Source organism: Hemitrygon akajei, chromosome 7 (genome assembly GCF_048418815.1).
Source record: "Hemitrygon akajei chromosome 7, sHemAka1.3, whole genome shotgun sequence".
Lineage (NCBI taxonomy): Eukaryota > Metazoa > Chordata > Chondrichthyes > Myliobatiformes > Dasyatidae > Hemitrygon > Hemitrygon akajei.
In genome coordinates this window covers 9579563-9602766 of record NC_133130.1, presented here as the reverse complement: position 1 = coordinate 9602766, position 23204 = coordinate 9579563, and the positions used below count along the sequence as shown (strand labels likewise).

General features: G+C 43.3%; 1 protein-coding gene across 1 annotated transcript; it reads right to left on the bottom strand.

Annotated features, from left to right (window-relative positions):
- Positions 1-2734: 2734 nt before the first annotated feature.
- LOC140729950 (uncharacterized) lies at positions 2735-22435 on the bottom strand. The gene is made up of 8 exons (XM_073050124.1): positions 22310-22435; positions 18447-18800; positions 12190-12534; positions 10620-10739; positions 10381-10454; positions 6214-6255; positions 6081-6123; positions 2735-3756 (listed from the first exon to the last, which is right to left on the bottom strand). Exons 1-8 carry the CDS (start codon positions 22359-22361, stop codon positions 3728-3730), a joined length of 1059 nt encoding a protein of 352 aa, XP_072906225.1. The 5' UTR covers positions 22362-22435; the 3' UTR covers positions 2735-3727.
- Between the last annotated feature and the right edge of the window lie 769 nt (positions 22436-23204).

Below are 23204 nucleotides of genomic sequence, written 5' to 3'. Positions count from 1 at the left end.
GACCAGTGGTGTGCCTCAGGGATATGTTCTGGGAACACCTTCTCTTCATCATCTTTATAAATGACCTGGAGGAAGAAGTGGAGGGATGAGTTAGTAAATTATCTGATAACAAAAAAGTTTGGGGTTGTTGTGAATAGTGTGGAGGGCTGTCAGGACTAAAGTGGGACATTGATGGGATAAAAACTAGGTTGACAAGAGGCAGATGATGTTCAACCCACATAAGTGTGAGGTGGTTCATTTTGGTAGGTCAAATATGATGGCAGAGTATCGTATTAATGGAAGACTCTTGGCAGTGTGGAGGATCAGAGGGATCTTCAGGTCAGAGTCACTCAAAGCTACTGTGCAGGTTGACTCTGTGGTTAAGAAGGTATACAGTGCATTGGGCTTCATCAACCAAGTGGGATTAAGTTTAAGAGCCAAGAGGTACTGTTACAGCTAAATAGGACCCTGGTAAGACCTCACTTAGAATACTGTGCTCAGTTCTGGTCACCTCACTACAGGAAGGGTGCAGAGGAGATTTACAAGGATGTTGCCTGGATTGGAGAGCATAGAACTAGAACATAGAACATAGAATAGTACAGCACATTACAGACCCTTCAGCCCTTGACCTACAATATTGTGCCAACCTTCAAACCCTGCCTCTTACATAACCCCCCACCTTATATTCCTTCATATACCTGTTTAGTAGTCTCTTAAACTTCACTAGTGTATCTGCCTCCACCACTGACTCAGGCAGTGCATTCCACACACCAACCACTCTCTGAGAGAAAAACCTTCCTCTAATATCCCCCTTGAACTTCCCTCCCCTTACCTTAAAGCCATGTCCTCTTGTACTGAGCAGTGGTGCCCTGGGGAAGAGGTGCTGGCTGTCCACTCTATCTATTCCTCTTAATATCTTGTACACCTCTATCATGTCTCCTCTCATCCTCCTTCTCTCCAAAGACTAAAGCCCTAGCTCCCTTAATCTCTGATCATAATCCATACTCTCTAAACCAGGCAGTATCTTGGTAAATCTCCTCTGTACCCTTTTCAATGCTTCCACATCCTTCCTAAACTGAGGCGACCAGAACTGGACACTGTACTCCAAGTGTGGCCTAACTAGAGTTATGTGGCCTAACTAAATGCAGCATACCTTATGAGAATAGTTTGAGTTAACTTGGTCTTTTCTTCTTGGAATGACAGAGGTTGAGAGGTGACCTGATAGAGGCATATAAGATAATGAGGGGCATTGATCATGTGGATAGTCAGAGGCTTTTTTCCAGGGCTGAAATGGCTAACATGAGAGGGCACAGTTTTAATGTGCTTGGAAGTATGTACAGAGGAGATGTCAGGGGTAAGTTTGTTTACGCAGAGAGTGGTGACTGCGTAGAATGGGCTGCCCATGACGGTGGAGGTGGATACGATAGGGTATTTTATGAGACTCCTGGATAGGAACATGGAGCTTCGAAAAATAGAAGGCTATGGGTAACCCTAAGTAATTTCTAAAGTAAGAACATGTTCGGCACAGCATTGTGGGCCGAAGGGCCTGTATTGTTGTGGTAAACTATGTATACCTGTATGGACACGCCCCTCTGCTGACTGCTCCTGCGGCTCCTCCCACAGACCCCTGGATAAAGGCGATTGGGGCACTGCTCCTCCCTCAGTCTTCGAGATGTCGTGCTCCCTTTTCGCTGTTAATAATAGCCTATCGTTCACTTCCAGTCTCCTAGAGTAATTGATGGTGCATCAATTGTGCTGTAGGTTTTTTATGTTTCTATGGTAAGTCTCCTCTACACCCTCTCTAAGGCTTCAACATCCTTCCTAAAATGAGGCACACAATTAAACACAATAATCCAAATGCGGTCTATCTAGTGCTTTACAGAGGTGCAACATTACCTGACAGATTTTTAATTCAATCACCCAACCTGTGAAGGCCAACACACCAAATGCTTTCCTTGCAACCCTATAAAATTATTTGAAAACCTAATGGTCTCTCTGTTCCTCCAAACTGCTGAGATTCCTGTCTGTACTGCCTTGAAACTCAGCGATAACCAATAGGGCAAATGTAAAGCAGAGGCTTTTAGTGTAAGAGAAAGAGAGATACTGCAGCTTCAGTGTCACTCATTTACAGAGTTGAAATGTAACCCTAAATGGATTTGAGGAACCATATTAACCAAAGCAAGCAAATTATTATAAATTGCATATTTAGATGGAGACGTAACATAAAGATTTTTACTCCTTATGTATGTGAAGGATGTAAATAATAACGTCAATTTAATTCAATTCAATCCCTCTCTGTAGGAACACAATAGACGGCCGATGCTGGAACCCACAGCAACAGCAACCTGCTGGAGGAACTCATCAGGTCGAGCAGCACCCGTGGGAGGAAAGGCAGTGCAGATCAAATCCCTGCACGAGGTCTGAAAATGGAGAAGTGAGCCAACCAAAGAGAGGAAGTGAAGTGGTGAGAAAGGAGTCTGAGGTAATTGAAGAATGGGGAGGGAGTGCTTGCAAAATGAAGTTATGCTGGTTACGGGAGGGGAGGAGGTGGTGTGAAAAGGAGTCTGAAGTAATCGGTGGACCAAGGAGGCATGCAAAATGGGGTTATGCTGGTTACGGGAAGGAGAAGATGGTGATAAAGGAGTCTGAGGAGGTGTGTAAAATCATGTTGTATACATCAGGGGAGGTGAGGGGTGTGGTGTACGTGGAAAGAAATCACACTGAGTCTGCAGTTCCCTTCAGAACAAACTTCCTCTTTATTAGAAGCTGACGTCAACAGGGGAGTCACAACATTTTGTAAAAAGGGATGAAAAAGCAATGTTAGCATTCATTTCAAGAAGACTAAAATATAAAAGCGATGATGTAATGCTGAGGCTTTGAAGCATAAGTTAGACTGCACTTGGAATGTGGTGACCAGTTTCAGAGTCTCATTTCAGAAAGGACGTGCTAGCATTTCAGAGGCTCCAACAGAGTTTCCAAAAAATGATCCTGGTGATGAAAAGGTTAAGGAATGAGGAGCGTTTTACTGGCTCTGGGCCAGTGTTCACTGGAGTTCAGAAGAATAAGGGGATTCTCATTGAAATCTATCAAATATTGAGAGGCTGAAATAGAGTTGTGGGTGGCAGCGTGGACATTCAACTCTACCAAAGGAGGTGTAAGGTGCATTTGCTCTTCTGCAGGTCACCTGTTTAATACCCCCCACCCAGCGCTGTCTTGTTCTTAGTCCTATCCTAAATGGCATTGAAGGGAATGGAGGGATATGGACATTGTGTGGGCAGAAATGATTAGTTTCATTGGGCATTTGATTGTGAATTTTAATTTTTCGACACATCAAGTCCAAACTGTCTGCTTCAGTGCAGTATTGTTCTGTGTCCGATGTTCGAAATGACATTTAAGGGAACGGAGGGATATGGATGATGCCCAGGAGGAGGATATTTAGTACAAATTGTCACCAAGAACAGCACAACATTGTGGGCCAAATGGCCAGACCGGTGATGTACTGTTCTATGTTCTAACAAACGTGCTCCAATCACATTTCACTACCTCCTTCCTGACATCCAACCAGGGTTGGTTTCCCCTGATAGAAACATCCCAAATGTTGTCTCTGGTAAAATTCTTGTCTCACACATCGAATGAGTAGAATGTCTGGGCCTTAAACTTTTTCACGTCTGATGAGTGTGTCTGTGCAGAAATCCATCCGGGGTTCCTCCCCTCCAGGCGAGGCCACACAGATGATTCCCACTGTGGTTCAGCTGGTAGATGGTGGTTTAATGTCAGCTGTAACAAAAACAAGTTGTGTGAGGTGAGCCGGTGAAGAACAGGAGAATTAAACTCAGTGGCAGATACTGCCTGAGTAGTTTCCCCGAGTATCTGACCCATGGAGGGCTCGTGTCTCAGGGTTAGTTGAACTCTGCTGGTCTGACTCATAGAGATCTGGGTCACAGGGCCGAGTCGCCTCTGCTGAGCCTGAGCACAGACCTGTGGCCAGAGATAATGAACTGACCACCATGTCGGGCTCCTGCTGGGTGCAGTGTGCTGAGGGATGAAGCACCCATGGGTGGGAGTCTCTATCAGTATCACAACACTAATGTCCTGATGCTGGACCCATTCCTGGGGTCATGAACGGTCTGCACAAAGGGGAGACAGACCACTCGGCCCCTCCATTCCATTCTGTCACTTGATCAGATGGTGGCTGATGTGTCTCAGCTCCAGTCAACCCTCACTTTCCATAACCAGCAAATTCTACTCGGCTCCGACTGGGACTTCCCACCTGTTTTGTGAGAGGATTGCACATCTCCACAGTAACTAGTGTTTCTGGCCTCCAGTGATGTTGTAACCCCACTTTCTGAAATTCCCCACCAGAACAAGTAGTTTCTCTACATCCACCAGAACAAATTCCATTAACATAGACAGCCCTTCAGTAAATTCACACTCAGTAGTACCACGTTCTGGTGTGGGATCTCTTGTGTACAGAAACACACGGGGATAGTGTGATCACACCTAGTTGTACCACGTTCTGGTGTGTGATCTCTTGTGTACAGAAACACACGGGGATAGTGTGATCACACCTAGTTGTACCACGTTCTGGTGTGGGATCTCTTGTGTACAGAAACACACGGGGATAGTGTGATCACACCTAGTTGTACCATGTTCTGGTGTGTGATCTCTTGTGTACAGAAACACACGGGGATAGTGTGATCACACCTAGTTGTACCACGTTCTGGTGTGGGATCTCTTGTGTACAGAAACACATGGGGATAGTGTGGTCACACCTAGTTGTACCACGTTCTGGTGTGGGATCTCTTGTGTACAGAAACACACGGGGATAGTGTGATCACACCTAGTTGTACCACGTTCTGGTGTGGGATCTCTTGTGTACAGAAACACACGGGGATAGTGTGATCACACCTAGTTGTACCACGTTCTGGTGTGGGATCTCTTGTGTACAGAAACACACGGGGATAGTGTGATCACACCTAGTTGTACCACATTCTGGTGTGGGATCTCCTTTGTCCAAGAACACGCGGGGATAGTGTGATCACACCTCGTTGTACCACATTCTGGTGTGGGATCTCCAGTGTGCAGGGACTTGAAGTTACAGAGAATGAAAGATTCAGCCAGTTTCATCACAACTACAACTCCCCCTATCATCAAGAGCAACTAAACGAAGCGATGCCTCAGGAAGGCAACATCCACCTTCTGGGCTGTGTCCTCTGCTCAATGCTGCCTTCACACAAGAGGTACAGGACCCTCAAATGGACATTCAACAACATCTTCTTCCCCACTGCCATCAGGATCCTGGACCCACTTGAACAACTCTAACACGACTTGTCCTGCTTTTCTTCCCATTCTTTCAACGTGTGCTCATGTTATTATGTTTATTTTGTTGCTGATGTATAATTTATGTTAATTTAGTTTCACATTAATGCAGATTTATTATGTTTTTAATGGACTGTGCTGGTGCTGTGAGCTGACCTTCATGGTGATTACACCCTGGGTGTGTTCATCTGTGACAAGAAACTTGAACATGAATCTGAACTCCTCCACTGTCTAAACTGAGAGCACTGCGATCCAATTGTGAAAATGGCTGAGAACGTTGAACCCTACCCTATCTCTCCAGTAGATCTGGTTCAGATGACACTGTGAGCTTGCTCAGGGATTAATGTCCCTTCCCTGAATTCTTCATGAGGGATTACTGATGTGTCCAGATGAGGACGGGGAGTGTGAGTGGGAGGTTTGCCTCGATCATCACCTTCCAAATTCCAACAACTCTTGTAACAGATCCTGTTGGAAATATCAGGGACAATACTTGTTCAGCCTTGAAACCAATGGAGGTGATGAACAACACTGGGTCTTTTAGATTCTCAGCTTTGCCAGGACTGTGAGGATGTGTGTACATGGCTGAGTGACCTGATTCAGTAAAAGGTGTTAATTCACACCCTGATCCAATTGATCATCAGACTGAGCTCCCACTGACCCATTACCACACTGGGGTCATTGCTCACTGGGTGTTCCTGTCTAAAGACTTCTCCACATTCCCAACTCTTCCACAGCAGTTGATATGGTTTAGCCGATCCTTGTCCAAAGATGTTGTTACGTACCTTGGAGATTACCATAGATGGGCTGAGTGGGACGTTGCAGAGCCTAGTAGAGAACACAGAAATGGTGTGAACAGCAGCTTGACAGCCCATGCTGTGGGAAAAGTTTCAATGTTCCAGAGGTGACCTTCCTTACCATGTAGGTGTTGTTTGATTTGACCTGGTGACCTCCTGAACCCTACAACAGAACACAATTGAACCATTACATTGGTCTAAACATTGTCAACACTGGCTTTAGAGTGACAGTGGGACAGTTTAAGGGAGATGTATGGGGCAAGTAATCTTTTCACAGAGGTGTACCTTCACATAGAGAACACACTGCCAGGGGTGGTGCTGAAAACAAGCATGACTGTAGCATTTAAGAGGCATTTAGGCAGATGGATGAACATGGATGAATATGGATCATACTCAGGGAGATGTGATTAGTTCTATAAACAGAAAATTCTGCAGATGCTGGAATTCAGAGTAACACACACAAAATGCTGGATGACCTCACCAGTTTCCATGGAAAGGAAAAAGGTGCCACCTGCCAGGTAACTTCCTGCCTCACCTCTGTTCAGAGCCCCAGTAATCCTTCCAGGTGAGGCAACACTTTACCTGCAATTATGTTGTGGTCAACTACTGGATCTCCCAATCTAGTTGGGACTCTCCAATGTGTCCAGTGCTCCTGATGAGGCCTCTTTTGCAATGGAGAGGCCCAGGTAGACTGGGGAACCACTTAATCACGCATCCTCATTGTGTCTGCAACAAGGAAGATCTGCTGATGGCAAAGTTTTAAATTCCAATCCAATTCTCACTTTGGCATGTCGATCTATAGCCCCCTCTTCTACAACAATGAGGCCACTCTCACATTGGGGACCTCATATTCCATTTGTGTGGCCCCAACCTGATGGCATGAACATTGATTTCTCTAAATTCCAGTAATTTCCCCTTACCCTCCCCTCTTCTTCCATTCCCCACAGCGGTTCCCTTCTTACGTTCTCATCTGCTTATCAGCACCCCCAAGTGCCCGTCCACTTTTCTTCTTTTTTCTTTTTCTAAACAAGATTTACAGAGTGCAACACATAGATACATCTTGTTATGAGTGATGAACAGACCTGATGGACAATGGGGTGCAGAGTTACCCATCCCCCCTCCCTGATAACCACAAACTATTGCTGTTGCTATGCTGCTTATGAGAGAGAGAGATGAAACACAGGCAGGAACATTTGCTACAGATAAGATGGGAGAGAGAGAGAGAGACTGTTGATTTATTGTATTTTGACTCTTCCTGGAATTATTCACTTTCACTACAAGGACTTTACTTTGCTCGTTAACATTCCTCAGGAGACAGCAGGAGTGGCCTGATTTGATGGACACAGTCATTCAGAGTTGATGGATAGCTGAGACCCCGTTAATAGGGATAAAAGACAAGTTTGGAGAGGCACCCTTCAGACACCAGTGGACACTGACTGAGTGTTGTGAACCCACAAGGAAGGTGGGAGCTTCGGAGACCAAACCAGGAGATCGGTCAGTAAAGCTCTCAGTGTAACAGCAGGGCCGGTGGGGATTTGTGTGTGTATCCACTCATGCCAGAGTGACGAGTCCACCACAGAAGAATGGACTAGCAGAAGGACGGAGGGGTCATAGCCGAATGACCACAATGGTGCAACGGAATCAAAAAGCCATGGGAAGGGTTTCCTGCTGCAGCTGTAACATCTCGCTCGCTCTCTCTCTCTCCAATGATTACCACACAACAACTATAACTACATCAGCACGCATGAACTGAACTGAACTTTATACTTTTCTATGTCAATTCATTTACCCCTAGACATCGATAGAGCTTGTTTATTATTGCTTATTATTATTCCTACACTTTTAGGTTTATTATTGCTAACTTGTGTTATATGTATATTTGCATTATTGGTATTGTTTTTCTTACTTTACTAATAAACACTTTTGAATATAGTACCACCAGACTCCAACGGATACTTCTATCTTTGCTGGTCCGACACACAGTTACGGGGTACGTAACAATCTCAACATAAATTGTGTACATTCATATATTGTAATAAAATTGATCAAAATGTTATAGCATAACACATAAAGGTATACCACTCTGTAATCAAAATTTTAAAGACAGGTCATACATCATAAAAAAAAAATTCTTTATATAAAAAAAAGTCAACACCCTACCAACTACCAAAGAAAAAAGCTGATGGATGATAATGGATAACTAGAAAAAAAACATATTCGCTTAAGAAGAGAAGATAGAAATATACATAGAAGTCTGCGCACTGTTAAACTTTATAAATTGGAAAAGTAATTTAGGAAAGGTCCCCAGATATCATAAAAATATTGTTTTGAATTTAAGACTGAGCAGCGGATCTTCTCTAAATTTAAATAAGACATAATATCACGTAGCCATTGAAGATGTGTAGGAGGGGTAGACTCCTTCCATTTAAGCAAGATTGCTCTCCTTGCTAAAAGAGAGGTAAAAACTAAAACCTGTACATTATGAGTATTTAAAGTTATATCTTCATTTGCAATAATAGCAAACAAAGCAGTAAGGGGATTTGGGTCAAATTGGACCCTAAAAAGTTGTGAGAAGGTATGGAATACTTCCCGCCAAAAATTTTCAATTTTAGGGCAAAACCAAAACATATGAATTAAAGAGGCAACGGCAGAGTTGCATTTATTACAAAGTGGAGAAACATTCAGATAAAAACTGGACAGCTTCTGTTTAGAAATAAAAGCTCTATGAACCACTTTAAATTGTAGAAGAGAATGACGAGCACAGAAAGATGATTTATTAACCTATTTAAGAATTTTATTCCGTCTTTCATCAGAAATCTGACAATTTAGGTCATCCTCCCAAGCTTTTTTTATTTTATCTAAAATGTCTTGTCTAGAATCAATCATCAAGTTATAGATACCGGTAATAGAACCATTTACAAAAGGTTTTAAATTTAAAAGATCGTCCAGTAAATTTTTATCAGGACCTGTAGGAAAAGTAGTTAATTGGAAACGTAAGAAATCTCTAATTTGAAGGTATCTGTAAAAATGTGTTTTTGGCAGTGCAAATTTAGTTGACAATGGTCAAATGAAGCAAGAGATCCTGAGATAAACAAGTCCCAAAAACACTTAATACCTAATTCATCCCAATCCTTAAAGACTTTGTCAGTCATGGAAGGGACAACAAGTAATTAAGGAGAATATGGAGATGATAATGAAAAATTCACTAAACCAAAAAATTTTCTAAATTGAGACCAGGTCCTTGAAGTTTGCTTAACAATTATGTTACCTGTTGTTTTATTTGCTGAAAAAGAAGAGTGTGATCCAAGAAGAGAGACAATAGAAGAATTTTTTACATAATTAACTTCTAAGGATACCCATGATGGGCAATCTTTACGATAAATATAATAGGACCAAAAAGTAATATTCCTTATATTGGCAGCCCAATAGTAAAACCTAAAATTGGGTAGGGCTAATCCACCCATCTCTTTATTTCTTTGTAGGTAAACTTTACTTAAATGAGCTTGTTTATTATTCCAAATATAAGATGTTAAAATTGAATCTAGAGAATCAAAGTAGGTCTTAGGAATCAAAATAGGTAAAGCCTGAAAAAGATAAAAAATTTAGGAAGAATCTTCATTTTAATTGAATTAATTTGGCCAATTACGGATAAAGAAAGAGGAGACCATTTAGAAAGCGTATTTTTCGCATAATTTAATAAGGGGTTTAAGTTTTCTTTAAATAAGTTCTTGAAGTTTTTAGTAATTGTTACACCTAGATATGTAAATTGACTTGTAACAACTTGGAACGGAAATTCTTTATCCCATGGTCTACTCTCCACTCTTGTCAGGTTACTTCTTCATCATACCTTTACCTTTTCTACCTATGACTTCCCAGGTTCATATGTCATTCTCCTCCCAAATGCACCTCGCTTCACCTGTTACCTTCTACTTTGAACACCTCCCCCTCCTCCATCTTCTCATTCTGGCTTCTGCGTCTGTCCTTTCAAGCCCTGATGAAGGTTTTTGGTCTGAAACCCCAATCTTAGTGTTGCTTGATATTAGTTTCATGTAACATTCTGGTTGACACAGTCATGATGGGCAGAAGGGCCTGTCCCTGTGCTGTAGAGCTGTACGGTCTGTGGTCAATATCCAGGAACAATTACACCACATACAGTTGCAAATCATTCAGACATTGCAGAAATATTCACTGAACCACAGTGGGGAATATCCCTGATGTAAGAAGCCAAGAACATACCAGAGAGATCCCCACACAATTCTACTTCTCTGAGAAAAGCATCAGAACTCACCGGGACACCCCTGGCCACAGAAACATTTTCATAAACTGCCTCTGGGCTCCAGTGATCAGTTGCTGTGGGTGGGTCTGTGAAATAGAGTATAAAGTATCATTAACATCCGTATCTGAGCTGTGAGTCCCACATTGTGTCACAACACAACGATGGGCTCTTTCACAATCAGTCCCCGACCTTTACATTTTAATAACTCCACACAACAATAGGATCAGAATGAACCATTTAGTCACATGTACCGGACGGGTGGTTTCTAAACGCTCTGCGTCTGATGAGGAAAATGCCTCCAGTGACAGCGAGAACTCCCAGCAAGACAGCCACAATGAGCCAGGCCAGGTACGATGGGGCTCGGGACATCTCTGTTTGAGGAACAGAAAGGAAATCACATCAGTGGGTAAACATCTGGGAAGCTCACTGTCAGTGTAGAAAGAATCCATTCAGCCCATCCTCCTGTGCCAGCTCTTTGAAAAAGGTGCTTACTGATCCCAGTCCCCTCATTCCCCAGAGTCCTGTGAAAAGTTCTTTACAAGCATTTACCCAATCCCTGAAGGAATGATGTTCCAGCTGCTGCACCAACTGACCCAGTGGGTGACTGAATAGAGCACGACCCTCAGAGTCATCCTGTTCCTCGTTGCCGTCTCACTGGAGACCAGAATCCAGCAAGGCATCTTTACTCTTGTACTCAAATTGATCCACAATAATCGACAAGGGTTCCTTTCCGAATCACCAGTTGTACCTGTCTGCTGGGTTTGATCTTTGTGTACAAGGCCACCCAGATTCCACAGGACATGAACGTCCCTCAGTCTCTCTCCTTTCAGAAATTACTCTTTGTTTCTATTTTTAATCCCAAGAGAATGATCTCACATTTGTCCACATGATATTCCAACTGTCTTCACCTTGCACATTCACTCCATGTGTCTACATCCCCGTACGTCTCTGCACCCTCCTGACCAATCACATTGCCACCACCTCTGCATCCCCGACAGGCTTGGATACACTTGGTCCCCTCATTGACACAGATTGTTAGAGCTGCGGCCCAGCCCTGATCCCAGTCACTACTGACAGTCTTCCAGCTGGACAATCACCCACTCTTCCCATTCCTTGGTCTCTGTCCAGTGATCAATCACAGATCTGATCAATGTAATTTCCCAAATGCCACCTACTCTGAAGCTATGGAAGGATTTCTGAATCTCCAGTGTATGATACTCACTGAATGACCCTCATCATTTCAGATATGTGCAACCCCAAAAAACTCAAATGCATTGTCACCAACATTTCCTTTTCATACATCCACACTGTCTTGGTAAATTTGCCAGCTGGTGTTGTTCAGTCTCTGACCTGATCTAGACCATGTCCCACCCCAATCACTCTATCTTCTCCCCTCCTCCCATTCGTCAGAAGATACAAAAACAGAAGGCCATGTCCCAGCAGGCTCTATGCCCCATTTCCAATTTCTGGAATGGACATACATCTTATTTAATGAAGGTGAACATTTGGTCTCTCAGTCTACCTTATCGTCGTCGTTACAGCTTCCGGTCTACCTGCACAGCTCTCTCTCAGTAATTTCATGGTTCTTACAGCTTCTGGTCTACCTGCACAGCTCTCTCTCAGTAAATTCATTGTCCTTACAGCTTCTGGTCTCTCTTAATGCAGCAACATCCAATTCCCAATCTTCAATTATCTTCAATGCATCCTCAGAAAACTCAATCAAGCTAATGAGACGTGACTTTCCCCACACAATGTTGTGCTTACTATATCTAATAAATACATTCAGGGACACACTGCTGAATAAATAGAACTTGTACTCACTGGTTACGATGAGCTGGGTGCCGTTCCCATCGATGTCTCCCCACACTCTGCAGTAATAGACGGCAGAATCACTGTGCACCACGTCTGTGACTGTCAGGGTGAAGCTGCTGTTGGACGTGTCTCTGTAGGGCAGGAACCTCTCAGTGAAACCCCGTCCCCACTCTGGGCTGCCTCCTGCCCTGTGTGTTAAAACCCACTCCATGTCCTGCCCAGGTAGTTTCCGATACCAGTGGACATCGGTGTCTTCCAGCTTGGCTTTGCTCATGGTACACCATAACCACACCGTGTGACCCTCAGTGACACGCTGTATGCTCGGGGACTGGATAAGGACAGGAACGTCTGCACCTGTAAGGGAGAATATCGTCAGTTCAACCCCAGCTTGAGGGGTTGCTGGACGGAGTTGCTGTGTGGGGTCCTGATCTCAAACGGTGTAACTAAGACGTCAAGGTGGATAATATACTTTCCACCATGCATTGATAAAGTTTGCTGATGATATCACTGTTGTTGGCTAATTCTTGACAACAGAGAGACCAGACTGGAGGTCCATGAGTCAATACTCATTTGGGACTCAGAGGTGGAGAGTGTCAGAAACGTTAAATTCCTTGGCGTTAACATTTCAGGGGATCTGTCCTCGGTCCAGCATGTAAGTACATGCATTTTGCATAGAAAGCACAGCAGCACATCTATTTCTCAGGAGTTTGTGCAGATTCAGCATGTCATCTGGACCTGACAAACTTCTATAGATAGTAGCGAGTATCCTGATTGGTTGCGTCATAAACTGGTATTGAAAGAACAATATCCAAGAATGGAAAGCCCACAAGAAGTAGTGGATATTGCCCAGTCCATCATGGGGGAAACCTTCCCCAACTTTGAGCACATCTACAAGGAACACTGCCACAAGAAAGCAGCATTGTCATTAAGGACCTCCACTATCAAGTCCATGCTCTCTGCTTACTGTTGGCATCGGGAAGGAAGTACAGGAGCCTTGCTACACACACCATCAGGTTCAGGGTTAGTTATTACCCCTGAACTAGTGTAGATAACTTCACTCACCTCAACTCTGAACTGATTCTACAACTATGAACTCACTTTCAAGGACTCTACAACTCATACTCACAATATTTCTTATTTACAGTAAATTCTGCTTAATTGAGACACGTCAGGATCAGTATATTTTGGCTGCCCCAGTTAGCTGAAGTTTCAAGGAAATAGTTAAAAAGGTACAAAGATGACAAACCACTGTTTAACTAAGTAAAAAATGAGGCATCTAAACAAAATGCGGAACGAGTTATAACACCATCGATACTATTACAGTATTATAAACCTGTGCATTATTTCCGAACAGTTAGTGATGTAGGAATTCATCTGGTGTACGCTGTTCTTTTGATTGACTGTAAATGAATTTAGTCAGCACAGACACCTAGTGTAGATAATGGACTGCCTTCACACAATGCTTTCAATGATCCTCCAAATCTTAATACTCACTGTAATATTCAAGATGATTGTTGATACCTTCAAATTTTTCATAGGTCATAACTTGTTGAAGTTGTGAAATTGTTTAATCTTCACTCCTGGCCATTCCTGAAACCTCTAAACCTGAATGCTTGAAACTGCTGTGAGCAAAACGATTGATTTTTCTTACAGTTTAGTTCTCACCAAATATCAGTGATAAAAATAACTGCTTGACAAAAGCATACGCACTACTGATGCTATTTAAAAATTAATCTTTCAAAACATGATGTGCTGTCTAACAGCTATACAATCACTGATGCCAGTTAAAAACCATTCAGCAACAGTCATAAGTAAGTGGCATACTATCCCAAATAAAGGAAGAGAATCTAGGTTATTTTGTCGATTAGATTTTATTCATTAAAAGTGTCCCAGTTAAGTGGCTGTTCCAATTGTCTGATTAACAGGAATCGACTACATTTAGAAACACAGAAACATAGAAAACCTACAGTGCAATACAGGCCCTTCAGCCCACAAAGTTGTGCTGAACATGTCTCTACCTTAGAAATTACTAGGCTTCCACATAGCCCTCTAGTTTTCTAAGCTCCATGTACTATCCAAAACTCTCTTAAAAGACCCTATCATATCTGCCTCCACCACCATTGCGACAGCCCATTCCATGCACTCACCACTCTTCTGTGTAAAAAACTTACTCCTGAATCTCCTCTGTACCTACTCCCCAGCACCATAAATCTGTGTCCTCTTGTAGCAACCATTTCAGCCCTGGGAAAAAGCCTCTGAATATCCACACAATCAATGCCTCTCATCATCTTGTACACCTCTATCAGGTCACCTCTCATCCTCCGTCGCTCCAAGGAGAAAAGGCCGAGTTCACTCAACCTGTTTTCATAAGGCATGCTCCCCAATCCAGGCAACATCCCTGTATATCTCTTCTGCACATTTTCTCTGGCTTCCACATCCTCCCTGTAGTGAGGCGACCAGACCTGAGCACAATACTCTAAGTGGGGTTTGACCAAGGTCCTATATAGCTCCAACATTACCTTTCGGCTCCTAAAATCAGTTCCATGATTGTGAAGGCCAATACACTGTACGTCTTCTGCACAGGGCCAACCTGCACAGCTGCTTTGGGTGTCCTATGGACTCGGACCCCAAGATCCCTCTGATCCTCCACACTGCCAAGAGTTTTACCATTAATACCATATTCTGCCATCATATTTGACCTAACTAAAGGAACCACTTCACAATTATCTGGGTTGAACTCCATCTGCCACTTCTCAGCCCAGTTTTGCATCTTATCAATGTCCCGTTGTAACCTCTGACAGCCCTCCACACTATCCACAACACCTCCAACCTTTGTGTCATCAACAAACTTACTAAACCATCCCTCCACTTCCTCATCCAGGTAATTTATTTAAATCACAAAGAGTAAGGGTCCCAGAGCAGATCCCTGAGTCACCAACCTCCATGCAGAATATGAACCATCTGCAACCACTCTTTGTGTTCTGTGGGAAAGCCAGTTCTGGATCCACAAAGTAATGTCCCCTTGGATCCCATGCCTCCTTGCTTTCTCAATAATCCTTGCATGGAGTACCTTGTCAAATGCCTTGCTGAAATCCAGATACACTACATCTACTGTTCTTCCTTCATCAATGTGTTTAGTCACATCCTCAAAAAATTCAATCAGGTTCGTGAGGCAAGAGCTGCCCTTGACAAAGCCATGCTGACTATTGCTAACCATATTATAGTTCTCCAAATGTTCATATATCCTGCCTCTCAGGATCTTCTCCATCAACTTACCAACCACTGAAGTAAGACTCGCTGGTCTGTAATTTCCTGGGCTATCTCTACTCCCTTTCTTGAATAAGGGAAAAATATCAGCAATTTTCCAATCCTTCAGAACCTCTCCCATCCCCATTGATGATGCAAAGATCATTGCCAGAGGCTCAGCAATCCTCACCTCCTTCACCTCCCACAGTAGCCTGGGGTACATCTTATCTGGTCCCGATGACTTATCCAACTTGATGCTTTCCAGCACATACCCTTTCTTAATATTTACATGCTCAAGCTTTTCAGTCTGCTGCAAGTCATCACTACAATCACCAAGATCCTTTTCCATAGTGAATACTGAAGTAAAGTATTCATTAAGTACCTCTGCTATTTCCTCCGGTTCCATACACACTTTCCCACTGTCACACTTGATAGGTCCTATTCTTTCACATCTTATCTTCTTGCTCTTCATATACTTGCAGAATGCCTCGGGGTTTTCCTTAATCCTGTCCACCAAGGCCTTCTCACGACCCCTTCTGGCTCTCCTAATTTCCTTCTTAAGCTCCTTCCTGCTAGCCTTATAATCTCTAGATCTCTAACATCACCTAGCTCTCTGAACCTTTCGTAAGCTTTTCTTTTCTTCTTGACTAGATTTACTACAGCCTTTGTACACTACGGTTCCTGTACCCTACCATAACTTCCCTGTCTCATTGGAATGTACCTATGCAGAACTCCACTCAAATATCCCCTGAACATTTGCCACCTTTCTTCCGTACTTTCCCTGAGAACATCTGTTTCCAATTTAAGCTTCCAATTTCTTGCCTGATAGCCTCTTAATTCCCCTTACTCCAATCAAACACTTTTCTAACTTGTCTGTTCCTATCTCTCTCCATTGCTATTGTAAAGGAGATAGAATTATGATCACTTTCTCCAAAATGCTCTCCGACTGAGAGATCTGACACCTGACCAGCTTCATTTCCCAATACCAGATCAAGTACAGCTTCTCCTCTTGTAGGCTTATCTACATACTGTGTCAAGGAACCTTCCTGAACACACCTAACAAACTCCACCCCATATAAACCCCTTGCTCTCGGGAGATGCCAATTGATATTTGGGAAATTAAAATCTCCCACCACGACAACTCTGTTATGATTATACCTTTCCAGGATCTGTTTCCCTACCTGCTCCTCGATATCCCTGTTACTATTGGGCGGCCTATAAAGAACACCCAGTAAAGTTATTACCCCTTCCTGTTCCTAACCTCCACCCACAGAGACACTATAGACAATCCCTCCATGATGTCCACCTTTTCCACAACCGTGACACTATCTCTGATCAGCAGTGCCACACCCTCACCTCTTTTGCCTCCCTCTCTGTCCTTTCTGAAACATCTAAAACCCGGCACTTGAAGTAATCATTCCTGTCCCTGAGCCATCAAATTCTCTGTAATGGCCACCAGATCATAACTACAAGTACTGATCTGCTTTGTTCACAATACTCCTTGCGTTAAAATAGACACCTCTCAAACCGTCGGTCTGAGCACATCCTTTGTCTATCACCTGCCTATCCTCCCTCACGCACTGTCTCCAAGCTTTCTTTGTTTGTGAGCCAACCGCCTCTTCCTCAGTCTCCTCAGTTCGGTTGCCACCCCCCCCCCCCAACAATTCTAAGGGGGTTCAGGGGGTTTATTTTTCTATTATTATGAATTAGGGATTTGTTTCTTTAGTATTATGTGTTTTTTTGTTTCTGTTTGTGTATAGTTTTTCATTGATTCTATTGTATTCCTTTGTTCTGTGAATGTCTGCACGAAAATGAATCTCAGAGTTGTATATGGTGACATATGTATACTTTGATAATAAATTTATTTTGAAATTTGAGAGTACAAGTTGAGACATTATGTTGCAGTTGTAGAAGTTGTTGGTGAGGCTGCACGTGGAGGAGAGTGTCATTCTGGTCACTCTGTTATAGGGTTAAACCGGATAGAGCACATAGCATATTTTCCAGGATGTTGCCAGGACTCAAGGGTCTGAGTTATCAAAGTAGTTTTATTATCTAAGTATATATGTGACACCAAATACAAAGCTGAGAGTCATTTATGGGGAGCGGGTGGCAGACTAGGTCTTTATTGCTTGGAAATGTTGGAAAAGAGAGGGTGACCTGGCAGAAGTGTTTACAATTTTGAGAAGCCTTTCCCCAGGGTGAGGGAGCCTAATACTAGGGGGGATAGGTTTAGAGTGAGAGGGATAAAGTTTAAAAATGACACAGACGGTGCTGAGTTATAGAGTCATGGAATACTTCAGCACAAAACAGGCCATTTGGCTCATCTAGTCTGTGTCCAACTATTAATCTGCCTAGTCCCATCAACCTGCATCTAGACCATAGCCCTCCCATCCACATATCTATCTAAATTTCTCTGAAATGTTGAAATCAATCTTCCAGAGTCACAAACCACTACAGCACAGGAACAGGCCCTTCGGTCCATCTAGCTCTGGTTTTCTGCCTCGTCCCATCTACCTGCCCTCCATACCTCTCTCATTTTACTCTCTTCGTGCTCAAACTTGCTTTTGAATCACATTTCAAAGAAAGGTGTTTAAGTAAACATAAACAATGTTTCAATGTTATTAATCTGGTCAGATTGTCACGGTGTGGGGGAAACTGAAAGGGAGTTCAGGAACCAGAGATCTGGGTGAGTGGACGGGGAAGGTGACAAATATCACCTGGTGAGCCAGTGGAGAACCAAGGGAAGATGGTGGATTATTGGGCTGTTCCTGAATATTTTGTAATTTCTTTACATTTCTTCATTCCCGGGACTTTGATGTCACTGTCCATGCTGATATTTATTCTCCATCCCTACGTACCCCTCAGCTCGGCAGGCAGTGAATCTTTATCCACATTATGTTTGTTCCACTCTTTATAAACTTGTAATTATGCCTGTTTCTGTGAAACTGAACAGACAGTATCAGCATTACTCATTGATACAGGGACATGACTGGAAAACAGAACCAACATGAAGTACTCACTGGTCACATTCAGCTGGGTTCCATTTCCAAAGACCGAGCCCCAAATGCCACAGATGTAAAGTTTAGAGTCGGTGATCCTCACGTTGCTGATGGTCAGTGAGTAGCTGTTAGTGGTGACATTCCTGGAAAGCTGAAATCGATCAGAGAAGCCCTCTGACCTGTGAACTTTGCCAGTATTGAAAAGAATAAGTACAATTGCATCATGTGTCAGTTCATTGTACCAGTTTACATGGAATTTGTCCACCGTGTCATCCACATTGTCACTCTCCAGGTCACACTGTATCTGCACCGTTCTACCTTCACGCACCTTCACAACTCCTGGTGATTGGATCAGGACTGTCCCTGCATTTACACCTGTTGATAGCAAACAACTGAAGGTCAGAAAGGAGCCGAACCCAGGAGATACCACATCAGTATCAATCTCGTCCGGGACAGAAGGGGACTGGCCACAGTTGTTACCAATTGGCATGGGCTGAACCATGGGTTGGAGACAGGCCTGAAGAACAAATCAGCTGGGGTGGTGACAGAGTCATGGACTTATACAACACAGAAATGGGCTGTTCTGCCCAACATGTCCCTGCTGACAAAGATGTTTACATGAGGATTTGACTAAACACATTGATGAAGAAAGAGCAGTAGATGTAGTGTATATGGATTTCAGCAAGCCATTTAATAAGGTACCCCATGCAAAGCTTATTGAGAAAGTAAGGATGCATGGGATACAAGGGGATATTGCTTTATGCATCCAGAACTGGCTTGCCCACAGAAGGCAAAGAGTGGCTGTAGATGTGTTGTATTCTACATGGAGGTCGGTGACCAGTGGTGTGCCTCAGGGATCTGTTCTGGGACCCCTAGTCTTATAAGTGACCTGGATGAAGAAGTGGAGGGATGGGTTAGTAAGTTAGCTGATGACACAAAGATTGGAGGTGTTGTGGATAGTGTGGAGGGCTGTCAGCTGTTACAGTGGGACATTGATAGGATGCAAAACGGGCTGAGAAGTGGCAGATGGAGTTCGACCCAGATAAGTGTGACATAGTCTATTTCAGTGATGACCTCTCACACACAAAGAGGGCACAGTCTTAAGGTGCTTGGAAGTAGATTAAGAGGAGATATCAGAGGTAAGTTTTTTATGCAGAGAGTGGTGAGTGCATGGAATGGGCTGCCAGTGACTGTGCTGGAGGTGGATACGATAGGGTCTTTTAAGAGACTCCTGGATAGGTACATGGAGCGCAGAAAAATAGAGGGCTATGAGTAACCCTAGGTAATTTCTAAGGTAAGGACATGTTTGGCACAGCTTTGTGGGCCAAAGGGCCTGTATTGTGCTGTATGTTTTCTGTGTTTCTATGTTCTATGTTATCATACCTATATGTGCAATGTGCTATGTGCTGTTGGTAACGTGCGTAGACAGGTTAGAGTAGTTTGCTAAGCACATATCCCAGCAGTGGATTGTCAGGGAAGCGAGAATGTTATTTCTGATCCACATGATTGTGGTCTCCTGGTGAGGATTTCCAATACTCAGTTTCAGACGAAGGAACAGAGACACAGGTTTTGGAAATTGATGGTGTTGAACACTGAGCTGTAATAAATAAACAGCAGCCCGACATCGGTTTTCCAATCGTCCAGGAGTGTAGCTGTTACTCTACAAGAGCAACTTGCCTCTCCTTTGAATGAATTTGGAGGATACTGTGGACACAGCATCTTTCCAAAGTTGCCAGACTTCTCATTCACAATTCCCTATTGTCACATGACAAGGTGGAGTGAAAACCCATGTTGTGTATGCCACCCGTACAGATCATCACACCACATCAGAGCCTCGAGGTAGTGTGAGGGAAAAGCAATGACAGAATGGAGAACACAGAGTCAGAGTGACAGAGAACGGGCAGTGCAGCCAGGTAACAAAGTGCATGGTCATGGTGAGGAAAACAGTCCATCCCACCACACAAGCAGTGAATTCAACCGACCCACAATAGCCCTTGAGCCTGGTGACCCAAGGCATTGCCTAACACTCTGTAATTGTGCTCGGTATACCCAGCACAAAATCACCAAATTATGAAGTTAGCATCAAATTTATCAAACACACAGTCCATGTGTACACGGGGGCAATGACAAATTACTTGTAGCAGCATCTCAGGTACAGAGCATCAGATAAACAGCATTCACAAGAAACACAAACATAAATACACAGTTTTTACAAGAAAACACAATTATAACTAAACCAGTCAATTTCAGTGAGAGGTGGACAAAGTAGTCACAGAATTAGAACATAGAAATTTACAGCACATTACAGGCCCTTCGTCCCACAATGTTGTGTGAACCATGTTACCTACTCTAGAAACCACCTAGAATTTCCCTACCATGTTGCCCTCTATTTTTTAAGCTCCATGTACCTAGCTAAGAGTCTCTTAAAACAAACCTATTGTATCCGCCCACACCGCCATCACCAGCAGTGCATTCCATGCACCTATCACTCTCTGCATGGAAAACTTATTTCTGGCATCCCCTCTGTACCTTCTTCCAAACATCTTAAAACTGTGCCCCTTAGTGTTAACCATTTCTGCTTGGGAAAAGCCTCTGGTTACCCACACGATCAATGCCTGTCATCATCTTATGCACCTCCATCAGATCACTTCTCAATCTCCGTCGCTCCAAGGAGAAAAGGCCAAGGTCACTCAACCTATTCTCATACGGCATGCTCTCCAATCCAGGCAACATCCTTGTAAATCTCCTCTGCACTCTCTCTATATCATCAATAGCTTTTCTGGGGTGGGGTGACAAGATTGTCTAAACTGTTCTGATTAGAGTTAGAGGGAAGTAGTTGGTCTGTAATTAATTGTTACTGACAAATCATTTGCAGTGCAGGAGGAAGCAGCACACTGCTATCCCATGCCCAGATTTCATAAAGTCTGATCACCTGACTGTACTTCTACTCCCTGAGTATAAGCGGAGACTGAAGACTGCAGCACCAGTAGTGAAGACCAGGAAGGTATGGATAAAGGAGGCACAGGAGGGCATTCAAACTGCTTTGGATTGGTGGACTGGATTGTATTCTGGGATTCATCATTGAGTCTGAATGTGTACATTACAGCAGCTACTGACCTCATTTAAACCTATCTGGATGAGTGGATGAACCAGGAGGTTCATAGTTTGCTCAGGGCTAGATCGGTGGTATGCACGTCTGCACAACAAAGCCAGGTACGACTTGTGGAGGGCTATTTCTAGAGCTAAAGAACAATTCTGAATGAGACTCGAAGCAAAATTGAATGCACGTCAACTCTGGCAGTGTTTACAGATCATTACCTTTATCAAAGCGAAACGCAACACCATGAATGGCACTGATGCCACCTCTGTTTGCTGATGATACAACTATTGTTGTCTGAATTTCAGACAGCAATGAGAGGGCATGCAGGGGTGAGATACATCAGCTAGTTGAGTGGTGTTGAAGCAATAACCTTGCACTCAACATGAGTACCACCAAAGACCTGGTTGTGGACTCTAGAAAGTGTAAGATAAAGGAACACACACCAGTCCTTATAAGGGATCAGAAGTGAAAAGTGTGCAAAATTTTATGTTCTTTGATGTCAATATCTCTGAGGATCTAAGCTGGACACAATATATCAATACAGTTACAAAAAAAGGCAAAACAGCAGCTATATTTCATTCAGACAAAAGAATCTGCAGATGCTGGATGTCCAAGCAACACACACAAAATGCTGGAGGACTTCAGCAGTCAGGCAATATCTATGGAGAAGAGTAAACAGTCAACATTTTGGGGCAAAATCCTTCATTGAGGAGTTTGAGAAGATTTGGTATGTTACCCACAGAAACATAAAGATCCACATGGACAGAAACACACTGTAACTTACCCACAGAAACACACAGGAAAAGGGTCACTGCAGGAAGGCTTCTGTTGCTCATCTCAGCAGGGTCGTGTTATCCCCAGTTTACAGGATGTGCAGAAAACTTATTGTGACAAGGTGCTCTACTCTCTGGATGTCTTTCTTGCAGCAGTAATTTTCTACACAAAAAACAAGAAGCAGAGAGCATAGTGCCTCTGACTCCCCTTTCCTGTGGTATAAGACTTTGCAAACTGAGTGGCTTGCTTCCTGGAAAGATTGTTTTAATAACCAGCTGCCTCAGCCACAGAGGGAAGAACCAAGCAGAGTTTAAAACTTGTTTTACAGGGAAGAAAAGATGCCAGTCTCCATCAGAGAGGCCATTTTGAGAGTGGTTTTATCTGAGAGGAAGTGTGAAATTTGAGGTCAAGCTGAGGACAATAAACAATTGGCTAAAGAACTCAGTATAACGAGCAGTAGCTGTGAGAGAAAGTATCAGAGACCTGACCACTCTGACCTAGCAAAGGAAAGTCACAGCAATTAGTTCTCTGGTACTGAATCTGACTCTACAATTCAGAAGGGAAGGGAGAAGAGGTGATTCATTAGTTAGGGGAACAGACAGGAGGTTCAGTGGATGAGAACAAGATTCCTGGATGATATTGCCTCCCAAGTGCTGGGGTCTGGGACATCTTGGGTCAAGTCCTCAGCATTGTTAAGTGAGGGTGAAGAGTCACAATTCATGGTCGATGTAGGTACAATTTACATAGGCAGAAAGAGTGACGAAATTCTGCAAAGTCAATTGAAGGAGTTACGTAATATGTTCAAGGGCAGGGTCTCCAGGGTTATGATCTCAGGATTGCTGCCAATTTCATGTACTAGTGAGGTCAGAACTAGGAAGATTATACTGTTTAACACATGGCTTGGT

What these genes read in the sequence shown, in the direction of transcription:
- LOC140729950 (XM_073050124.1), bottom strand. Translation starts at nt 22,361, where the DNA reads ATGAGCAACAGAAGCCTTCCTGCAGTGACCCTTTTCCTGTGTGTTTCT. An exon ending in AATCAAACAACACCTACATG is followed by an intron (nt 6,124 to 6,213) that starts GTAAGGAAGGTC and finishes GTTCTCTACTAG; the next exon opens with GCTCTGCAACGTCCCACTCA. An exon ending in CATCTATGGTAATCTCCAAG is followed by an intron (nt 3,757 to 6,080) that starts GTACGTAACAAC and finishes TTTTTGTTACAG; the next exon opens with CTGACATTAAACCACCATCT.